The sequence below is a fragment of the Manacus vitellinus genome, unplaced genomic scaffold (assembly GCF_001715985.3).
Source record: "Manacus vitellinus isolate BGI_N305 unplaced genomic scaffold, ASM171598v3 scaffold_10_pilon, whole genome shotgun sequence".
Taxonomy (NCBI): Eukaryota; Metazoa; Chordata; class Aves; order Passeriformes; family Pipridae; genus Manacus; species Manacus vitellinus.
This window is the reverse complement of record NW_021938838.1, coordinates 730877-741701: the sequence shown is the minus strand read 5'-3', so window position 1 is coordinate 741701 and position 10825 is coordinate 730877. Positions and strand designations below refer to the sequence as shown.

At 41.5% G+C, this 10825-nt stretch overlaps 1 protein-coding gene across 1 annotated transcript; it reads right to left on the bottom strand.

Moving 5' to 3' along the window:
* Nucleotides 1-250: 250 nt before the first annotated feature.
* Nucleotides 251-10717, bottom strand: DNAAF1 (dynein axonemal assembly factor 1). Its single transcript, XM_029965473.1, has 12 exons — nt 10088-10717; nt 9481-9616; nt 8547-8638; nt 7953-8174; nt 7058-7224; nt 6679-6800; nt 5927-6141; nt 5206-5457; nt 4515-4624; nt 2496-2564; nt 1005-1359; nt 251-706 (listed from the first exon to the last, which is right to left on the bottom strand). The coding sequence occupies exons 1-12, from the start codon at nt 10227-10229 to the stop codon at nt 600-602; spliced, it is 1989 nt and encodes a 662-aa protein (XP_029821333.1). The 5' UTR covers nt 10230-10717; the 3' UTR covers nt 251-599.
* Nucleotides 10718-10825: the final 108 nt, after the last annotated feature.

Here is a 10825-nt window from a genome sequence, read left to right as displayed (position 1 = left end):
AGCCCAGCTAACTGGAAATACAGCTTTTCAACAAGCCCAGGGTAATATTTTATTTCTTTAAATCTGCACATCTACAAGACCTGTTCAATTCTATTTATCACGAATTATTAAGTGTTTATAGAAACATGAAAAAAGACACTCACCTGAATTTGAGCAGGGCTTAGTGAAGTGAGGTCACTCAGAGCTGAGGCCATTGCTGCTGTGGTGGTGGTTGTGTCACAAAAACATTGTCAGCCCTTGATGATGAGGCCACTCTCACAGGGTGTGGTTACAAGCAGAATCTTTATTTGATTCAAATGACAGATACATGTTACATTTTGCTTTGAAACTCCATCTGTATTGAAACCCTGAGATATAAACATTTAACTAAGTAATTTCTAGAAGGATGCAAAGGCACAAAGAACAGGAGGATGGAATTTAACCTCAGAACAGCAGTTTGCAAAGCAGTGAACAGCCCCTGCCCTGCAGAGCCTGGGCCAGGGGGTTTGTGTGTCACCGGGTGGTGCCAGTTCCAAGTGATGGTCCCACTGCTGGGCTCCATCCTTTGGGATGGTCCCATGCACACAGATCCAGATTTGGTCCCTTTTTTTCCAAAGGGATTAATCCAATCCACTCTCAGTGTCCTTGTCCCCTGGTGCTCTGTGAGGACACCCTTCACCCTCAGCCAGGCCCTCCATCACTGGAGCTTCTCCATCACTGCCAGCCCCTGTTAAAAGCACAGAGGTAACACACAGATAAAAATCACTTGGTGGTCTTTAATGCTGAAAAAAGAAACGTAGAGTCCAATTTTTTAAAACCATTTCAATGAAACTCAGCAAGAAATCCTCTGTAGAGAAAGAGAAAATACCATTTTAATTCCTAATTTATTAGGATTCCCACACAAATAAAAGGAAGAGGTGATTGTAACTAACAATCTTCAATGAGAGCTGAACAGACCCTTACTTTTAGTGTGCATGTGCCACCCACCTTTTCCTCTGTGATCAGTAATGTCACTGTAATCTTACCATCCTCTTCCCATGGGCTTGGGTCATCTGGCTGATGGCAGACTGGTGACAAGAGCAGATGGTCCTTGGGCTCAGTGACTACCTCTTGTATCAAGGGTTTCAAGGGGGCTGCTTTTTTATCTTTGATCTCCAGGTGTCTTTCTGAATTAGCAGGCTCTGTAAAGAAGCTTTCAAGAAGGGGTCTTAAGTGCTCCTCCTCTTCATGCTCTTTATGGCTCTTACATGCATTTGAAAAAATTGCTGTTGGAACTTCTTCTACTGATTTCTCAAACGTGCTTTTATTGTTTTCCTCTAATGCAGAATCGCTGTCATTTGTCACTTCAGAAATTATTTCAATCTTTGGGTGATAGTCCTGCTGTAAAGGTAGAAAACATAATTGAAAATATATTATTCTTAGATATAAAAGCTAAAGGATGTGTAACTATCACTTGGATCCATGTAACAGTTGCCAGCTTCGATGTGGTGTTCTCCCAAAACGTAGGGAAGATGTGCTTCCCCCCCAGCCCTGCTGCTGTATGGATGGCTCTCAGGTTAACTATTCCTCAGGCTTCAGTGACCAACTGACCATAAACCAGCAACAGTTCATAAAAAGCCCTATTTCAGCAATTCAGCAGTGTGTGGGCTGCATTGGATTACTTTACTCCAAACCTGACTAACATCTTCATTTGTCTTCAGTCAAGAGCTGAGCACCCTTTGCAGCATGACAGCTGCTAACACAGACTCCACTAATCCTTTGTTCCCTTTCCTTGCCACCTTTTAATTGGAGGCTTTGTTGGCCAAGACATTTTGCAACGCTGCTGTGAGTCTGTGACCAAAAGAGAAAATAAATTCCATGCCTCGTGCTGACTGTCAGAAAAGTTACCTTGGAGAGACTTGTAAGAACATGTCCTGTACCAGCCCCTGTCTCCAGCAAGGCCAGGATGATTCTCTGATTAGCAGGAGAGCCAAAACTGTGCTTTTAGTCTTTGGTGCCTTCTTTTTGCCCCTTCTGTTTCTGCTTATAGGCTTTTGCCTAAAAGATTAGCTTGAGCAAAGCAAAGTGCTAATGTGCACGAGGACTGGCCTGCAGTGGAGCAGAGGAGGGTCAATCTCTGTGTTTTCAGCTGAAATGTCAGATTTTATTCAGCAGCAGGTGCTTTGTTCTCTCTATTCAGTCCTTTGCAGCATAGTAGTACTGGTAAAGTGTATTTTAAGAGTAATCTTCATTATAACATTACATACTACTAAGAAATTAAACTTATGTAACTGGTGCATTACTTGATCTTAGGTTTTCATTCTCCTATTTTTGCTATAGAATAATATAAAAATCAAATTAAAAAAAAAGATTTACAAGTGGATATGATCTGCTGAAATCATCCATTTTAGTTTATAAATGCATAACTGATTGCACCTCCCAACCCAGCATTTCACAACTTAGATTATCCTCACTTTGCAAAACATTTGTGAATGTGTTTAGGCAAGCTTCATTACTGGAATTGATAAAAATGTTACCTTCTGAACAAAGATTTCATCTTCTGGGGGAAATTCAGTTACATCTACATCTTCTAAATCAGGTAGTTCCTGAAGACAATGACAGATCATGAATTAGCTACTGTAACCCCTGAAGGAGGACACCTCTGCTCCCTGGGAACCTTCTCCAGGGCAGTGCTCAGGGTGTGAGGCCAGGCCAGCAGTGCCCCCCATCCTCCTCTCACAGCTGGGGCCAGTGCAGCATGGCCTGCAGTGACACAGCTTTACAAAAACAGCATTCAACAAGTACAACTTCAGATCTGAGACTAATGTTAGTGGGTGGAATTTGGAGTCAGCAGGGAGGTGAAGTAGCTGTTATTGCTGCAATCACCAGGGTGCACCTGCAGACCAAACCAAAATCACTCACTAAAAGTCCTCCTGGTTTAGGTACATGGAATGTGGGTCAGACACTGCCGAGGCCTGTGCAGCAACAGGAGCTTGTTTCTGCTTGACACAGGGATGTCACAACCACCACATTGCAAATCCTTCCACTCTCCTCCCTTATCTCACTCCCCAGACCATCCACAGTCGGGATCCGAACCAGGACAGCTGTGCTGCTCCAGAGCTCCTCACCAGCCCTTCCCAGCCATCCCCTGCCATGGCAGCACTCCGGCTCCTTGGAATGTCTGCAGCGATGTGAGTACAGGAGGGGGTCTGCTGGGAGAAGCTCTTGCTGTTCCTAAACCTGGCTGGAGAACAAAGTAGCAAAGGACACTGAAATGTGCATTAGTGTGTGATCTGGGTTTGGCTTTTCTCCTGCAGAATTAAAATAGTCCCTGTTTAAGATCTAAAGAAACCCCAGGGGTGCATGATGAACAGTTCTTTATGTCACAGTTTGTGCAAAGGAGCTTCCTATGGTGCCACTGAGCACCAGGGGAAAACCAAACACTGAACTGATGAGTTCCTCACATCGTGGGTACCTACAGTATCACCACACATTTAAAGCCTTTATTTCAGACCCTGCAAGATCTGCTTTTAAAGATAGTATTGTGTATGCTTTGAATTGCTGCCAGTTCTCTCCACTGTGTTTTTTAAACCCATTATTAAAGACAGCCAAGCAGGAGGAGGCAGCAGCAAACCCTCTACTGAAGCAGTGGGTTGAGCCCTTGGAGAACATGGAATTTTTTCCTGGGAGATTGAGAGCATGGCAAAGATATGAGACTTTTCTGGCAGTAGTTAAGCATGGCACTGTAAGGTATCAAAGAGTATATGAAGTGCTCTGGGAAATGGTAAGGCCAGAAGTTTGTTCTTGCTGGTTGTGTCACAGTGTGACACTGTCAGTGCAGCAGCAGTGTCCTTGTCAGGACACACTGAACAGTTCTGCTCTGAAGGGAGGGTGTATTTCTCAGTGGTATCCATGTCCTGCCCAGGGTTAAGTGTGGTAAACATGTTTAAAGGTAGCAGTCTTAGATAATACAGGACCATATTCCAAATGTCAATTACTTACTATATACCTGAATAATGCAAATCCTGCTTTTCTTGGAAATAGACCTCCAAGTTCTATTTTGAGAATTAATTTAAAGTACCTGATACTGGTAGATAACATTGACAATGATGGGGTTGCTATTTCTTCCTTATGCTTTTTTTTTGCAATAGTTCACATTTTCAACTGCATATTTCATTTGAGTCTTGCTTAAGAGGACCAATGTATCTACTAGATTCTTTTTGATATGATTTGTTTTTAAATGAGAGCCCTCATTAGCTTCTCCAGAGAAATCAAAGAGATAGAAGGTCAACTTCAGGTGATTTATAGGACAAAAGCACTTGTAGGACAAAAATTTTAAGGACAAAATAAACTTTGGAAGCAGTGGTAAATTCTTTATATATGCTACATGGACAGAATGAATACCTCTGCAACTTTACCTTTTGGGTTCCTCTTACTTATCCTAATAGTAGAGCTCTCTTAAGAACCTGGGCATACTGGCCAGGATGTTACAGGAATTACCCTGGAGAAGACAATACCCACATGTAAACTTCTCAAAATCTCAGTCCAATACATACATCAAGATAAAGTTTCTCCAGTGTCTCCACTTTGAACTGCTCCATTCCAGCATATTCATCCCCTTCAGGAAGCAGGGCCTTGTCAGTGGCTGCCTCCTGTCTTGGCAGATCTAAAGAACAAACAACAGTCAGTTGGAGAGAGCTAACTGAATAAAACAATGTCCACATTGCAAGAGCAAGCACTGCAGAACCAAACTGCTGGGGACTGACCACCACTGCAGAACTCACAGCTGAATCCAGCACTTGGTCTTTCCAGCACATTCTTGGTCTCTCTTATATCTTATAGTGTGTAAATTCATATTTTTAATTGGCAATAATGTATTCCACAATCTATAAAGCATTCTTCCATGTGTGAGGGCACAAACCCACCTCTGGAGGGATGACCAGCCTCTGCTGGCAGACAGACTGCACAGTGGCACCAAGGGAAGCCTGTCCTGTCACTAAACCTGGCATCTTTGAGAAGTGCAGTTCCACCCTTAAGCTGCAGAAGTTGCAGGTTAAGCCCTCAGAATTTTTTTTATTTGTTGTATTTAAAGAATATTTTATCCAGTATTGCTTGATTTTCCCTAGTCACTGTGGAAATCTAATGGAATGTTCTTATCTATGAATCAGCAGAGGCTGCTCTAAGGCAGAGTTTGGCTCATCATCTCTGCACCCTCAGTTTGCTTTGGTTCCTCACTGGGTACGTTACCATCTGTCTCCTGGTTGAGATTTGCACATTTGTAAAAGTCTGGTTCCTGCACATCCTCTTGAACTCCAGCAGGAATATTTCCAGATGTGTTATCTTCCCTGTTTGGTAGAAGTGTTATCACTTCATCACTAACATCAAAACCTTCATCTTTAAATTTCTCAGTCTTCTCTTGAGCTTCTTCCTCTGCTGATATATTTGAAGGCTTTGATGTATTAGAATTTCCATCACCATCTTTTGAATTTGCAGGTGCTCCTACAGAAGAAACAAGTTCATTAAAATTGCTCAGTCAATCTACCACTGCTCATCTAAATGTCCAAACATTACTACACTGGCCTAAAATATGCAGCAAAAGCTCCTACTTCACTTGAGCAGCTATTTGTGGATGAGCAGTCCTCCCAAGACTGCAGCAATGTTGTGGGATTTCCCATCTCAACTCCCCAGCAAATAAAGTTCCCAGGCAAAAAAAAATCATCTAGAGAAAACACTGTAGTAAACAATTGGCTGGTCCTTATAGTTAACTTTGAAAAGACACAAGTGACTACATATTTAAATATATGCTTGAGGACTTTGATGAATCAGCAACAAGTGCTGGTTGTCCTCTCCTTTGTGCAATTCACTTGCTTGCAGAACAAATTTTACTTGTTAGTCAACCCAAAGAATATCAGATAAAAGATTCAAACTGAAGTGATTACAGACAGCTTCCAAAATTGTAAGCACAAACCTTCTAGGATATCTGTTGCATCTCCATTTCCACATGCTGCACTTGTATCTCCTTCTTCCATGCACTTTTGTCTTTTATTTTCCTCTGCTTTTTGCCTCATTGCTGCTAACGCATCAATGCTATCTTGGATTTTTTTTCTCTCTCTGGTTTCCCATTTTTCCCTTTCTACTTTCTCAGCTTCAAGCCCTCCAACAGCCCAGGCTTCTGCACAGGCTCTAATGAAAACACAAAAGCTCACTGTAATACAGCTACAAAAGCCCATCTTTGCAATGACAGAGAAATTTAAAATAGCTTGAAAGAGCACAAAATAGAAAAAAAAGCATTTAGCAGTGACAATCCCTTATGCAACAGGGATGAACGTGTATCTCATCTTGTATGTGGAACTGAAACAAAAAAATAAAGCTAGCCAAATGCTGGGGATCACAGCCCCAGAGACTGGGCTGGGCTTGGCTTGGCTCTTCCAGACACCCGCTCAGATTCTGCTGAAATCTGGATTTGCCTCTGCTCTACAGACTTGGCCTAAGAGCATTCTGCTCAAGAATTCTTTTGTAAAAAAATAGATTGCTTTTTTCTAGGTATGTTAGATGTAGAAGTCTGCAATACAATACTCTTGTCCTCTAAGTCATCCACCTCCAATAAATTATACTGGTCAGTCTTCCTTTCCTTCCATGACAATTTTGACAAAAAGTGTGTGAGTGATCATTAGCATTTGATCTTCATTGCTGTGTAATGAAGAAGGCTGTGTTTCTTACCTATCCTTTGGGAAAACTGGTCTGTCATCCAGATATGTTAGTTGTTTTAGTCGAACAATAAGTGTTTTTCTATAATTAGCAATTTTCCTTATCACCTCGTTTCCCATCAAATTCAGCACGTGCTAGAGAAACAAGGGGAACCATTTTTAAAGTTGAGTAGCAAAAAAACCCCAATCTGGATATGCACTTTCCCTGTCATTTCAAAAACAAGAGGTGAATAAAACACCCTGAGTGTTAGAAGTAATCAACAAGAAATAAAACAATGGTTAATAATGTTTCTTTTAAACCAGTGCCTGTTGTGCACTGAACTCCCCAACCACACCACTCCATGGGGCTCACCCACACACAGGACAGGAACCCTGAGCTGTGTTTGCCTTACCAGGTTAGGCATGGTCTCCAGAATAGTTACAATACTTGGATCACTGAGGCAGTTGTGGGAAAGATCCAGAACAGAAATGCTGGGGCACTCCTGCAGGTGCTGGATGTCCTCCACTGTCCTCAGCTTGTTGTGAGCAATCTGCAGAGTCTGCAGGACTTTCAGACAAGCTGCAGGACAACAAGGACAAGGAGAGGAAAGGTAAGAGTTGTTGCTTCACAGAGGGGTTCCTGGAGCAAGTAAAAAACTGCATTGTCAAACTAATTGTTTGTATTGAATTTGGAGATTTTTTTGAAATTTGTTATTCTGCTATATGCACTTTTTGGCTAGGCCTCCAAAGCTGCTTTCTTCACCCTGGGAGAAACAGCTGTTTGGTTTTGGGATAGTGGTTGTCCTTCATTCACATTTCAAACTAATTAGTTACACACGTTTCAAAATTTTCCAATGTATGCAAGTGGTAATGTAGGGGAATTGTTTTTATTTTCTGCTGAAGACAGAATAAATCTTTTAGCAGACATAAGAGATTCATTAATTGTGTCTGCAACTGCCAAAGCACATCTTAACTGTAAAGTAAATAGTGAAAACTGGATTGTCAGCCTGTCTGCAGCACAGATAAGACTGAGATGGTACTAAGAAGTGAGGAAAAAAATACCTAATTATTCTAGGTATCCACGTGAAGTAGTTCCTACGTATTCTCTTTTTTCATCGATTTAATTTGCAAAATACATAGGTTTGACTCCTCAACAGAAACCCTGTGGACTTTGGTATGGGATATTGTGCAAAATTCTATCATGAATAAAATTATCCCTTGAAACTAGTGCCACTGATAACAGCTTAGTCAGAGCTTAGGAACGTGGGCTTGGCCAAGGTTACAACACACTGTACCAACAGTTCTTACAGAGATTCTCAATGGTCTTAATGTAGTTGTTACTGATGTTGAGGGAATCCAGCTTCTGTAAGGGCTCAAGGTTTTCAATCTTCTCAATCAAATTGAGCTGCAAGTAGAGGCAGCGCAGCTCTGTCTGCGCCTGCAGGTTCTCGATCTTCCTCAGGCCGTTGCACTGCAGCCACAGACACTTCAGCCCCGTGTACTCCTCCAGGTTCTCCAGCCGGTCAAACCCTGCAACAAAACCTCTTTGTACAAGCACATTTAAGGAAAAAAACATATATTTTCCTCTGAATGCAACCCAGACCAGTATTTTAAGACACTTCTCAGAGGCTGTTGTTTTAGGAAAAAAACCCAAAAATGTGTCCCTTGATTCCTACTGATCCCTTGAATGACTACACAAAGTGAATTAGATGTATAATCAGTTTATTTTTCTACCTTCATATTGAGACATTTTGTTTCCCAATTCCAGTATTATATAAAATTAACTTATGTTTTTAATTTAAAAGAATGACTAGATATCTTACTTTAGTGAGCCATGAAATAGCTTCTCTGCTAAAATGCTACTTGGAATGATAAATCTAAACAGTCATGTCCACATCTTACCTTTATAATGCAAGTAAAGTGTATCATTTAAGTAGGGAGTCCAGTATAACTTCTGCTGTTTACAGATGTCCAGCAGAGTCTTTTTTGTCATTCTGAAATAATAACAGGAAGCAGAAGCAAAACAAAAAATGTATTTCAGTGCACATTCTGAAATCTTTTGCTTCCTTACAGATTCCAATGCAACACAATTAATAGTTCTTTCATGCAACAGAAATAGTTAGAGCTTTCAAAACTATATTCCAAATTAAAAAAGCAGTAGGTTTTTTTAGAGTGGCTTCTCATTTCTACCTGTTTTAAGTGAGTTACCAGACCCTTCTGCTAAAAAACAGAGAGTACGTAGGAAAATGGGTAGGGAATCAGAGAGTCCATCTTCCTGGAAAAGAGCAGTGTGATTCTGTTAGCTTCTCCTTCCTTCCTCTCCAATTCTTTCCTCTGTTCCTTGTTGCTTTGGTACAGGACCTTGGGTGGCACAGCCACTATGCAACATTTTTCTCAGACAAAAAAATCAGTAGCTCTCAGCCCAACATTTTAATGAAATGCTGACTCTGAAATAGCACTCAAGAAAGTTTTACTTTCCAGCTGTGGCTGGCTGGGAATGCCACGAGGAATTAACACAATGCCTTGTCTGAACTGATGCTGAGAAATGGTCAAATCTACTGGCAAATGACTCCCACAAGAGTTTGCACAATTTTCTCCAGATCCACTAAATAGACTACCTCATGTAGTTAGAATGTAGTTTGCTACTGTGGCCATAAAAACCCCAAACATCTGTACAGATGCTGGAGATATCACTAATTCCTGATTCATTGATTATTCTTAAGTTCATCTGCAAAATTGTTCTCCAGAGTTAAGATAACATGCAGAGCAGCAAAACTCCCACTGACTTCAGTGATGCCAAGATTTAAATAAAACACATCCACAAGCAATGCATTACCTTACAGAGCCCCTCTTTTCTGCTGTCCTTTGACTGGATGAGCTGGTCACAGACTCGTGATCAACACCTGATTTTTGTTCATTCTGCTGGTCTGCTCTGGACATACAGTTGACAGCTTTCTCTTGAGTTTTAACATCTTTGTAAGTAAGAAAAGGAGTTGCAATTTAACAGCAAGCGTGGGGAAAATGTGTCATGTTGCCAATTACTTTAGAGAAATATTGAAGAGCACTTGAATGTGAATTTCAGGAGGAAGAGGGTTTTAACCAAGATTTTTGCTGACAATTTTAATGAAACTTAATGTTTTTAGAAGGCAAAGTAGTAAAATAAGTAGTAGCAAATTTATCTGCTGAAATATGCATTTATTTTTTTTTTTAGATCTGGAAATCAGGTAATACCCACTACTCTTTAGATTATTATAACGTGCAGTGACAACAAAGTACTGGCATCAATGTTCTTATGGTCTTAGACATCTACTGTGTATTACAATTAATTAACACTAATTTGCATTTAACAAGAGTCTTAACTCTGCATGTAGAGAGACTACAGTAATGGTGTATCTGAGTCATCCCAAGCACTGTCTGTTAGCTTAGCTCTTCTACAGATTTACCCTTTTGCACTCCTTGGAAGGTGTCTGCAGAGCTACACTCATTCACGCTGTCTTTATGCTGCCTTTGATTAACTGCAACTTCAATATTCTTCTCTTCAGAATCTTGCTCTGGACCTTCTAGTTGCACTTGTAGTCCGCACATTTAAAAAGAGACAGTACAAACAACATGATTGTACCAGCTCATTTAAATATGACTGTAATTGAAACATAATAATAGGACTTATTTAATAGGACGAGAGGCAACAGGCAGAAACTGATGCACAGAAGTTCCACCTGAACGTGAGGAAGAACTTCCCTGCTGTGGGGGTGACCATGCACCGGGACAGACTGCCCAGGGAGGGTGTGGGGTCTCCCTCTCTGGAGATATTCCAGAACCTCTGGATGCAACGCTGTGCCATGAGCCCTGGGATGGCCCTGCTCGAGCGGGGTGTTGGGCCAGATGGTCCCAACCACGGGGGTCCCTTCCAGCGTGACCCATTCTGCAACCTGTGGTCTGTGATTTAGAGGTCAGGCCAGGTGTGTGATCACAATACAGGAAAAAGTACCTCTCCGGCAAGAGGAAAGTAAAGAAACAGAGGTAATGGTAAAAAAAGGGACAGGTAGGTAGCAATTGAGCACGCCTCCGTTATGGCAGGATTTCCAGTGACTTTGCTGGGAGAAAGCACAGCCTCGCATGGCATCCAGGTGAGTAGTTAACAGACGATGTCAGCGCATTGTGTTGGCCAGAGTGTCCCGAGC

Coding starts and splice junctions, on each gene's coding strand:
- DNAAF1 (XM_029965473.1), bottom strand. CDS start 10,229: ATGTGCGGACTACAAGTGCAACTAGAAGGTCCAGAGCAAGATTCTGAA. Junction 7,225..7,952: donor TAAGACCATTGAGAATCTCT/GTAAGAACTGTT, acceptor GTTGTCCTGCAG/CTTGTCTGAAAGTCCTGCAG. Junction 6,801..7,057: donor TGGAGACCATGCCTAACCTG/GTAAGGCAAACA, acceptor TTGTTTCTCTAG/CACGTGCTGAATTTGATGGG.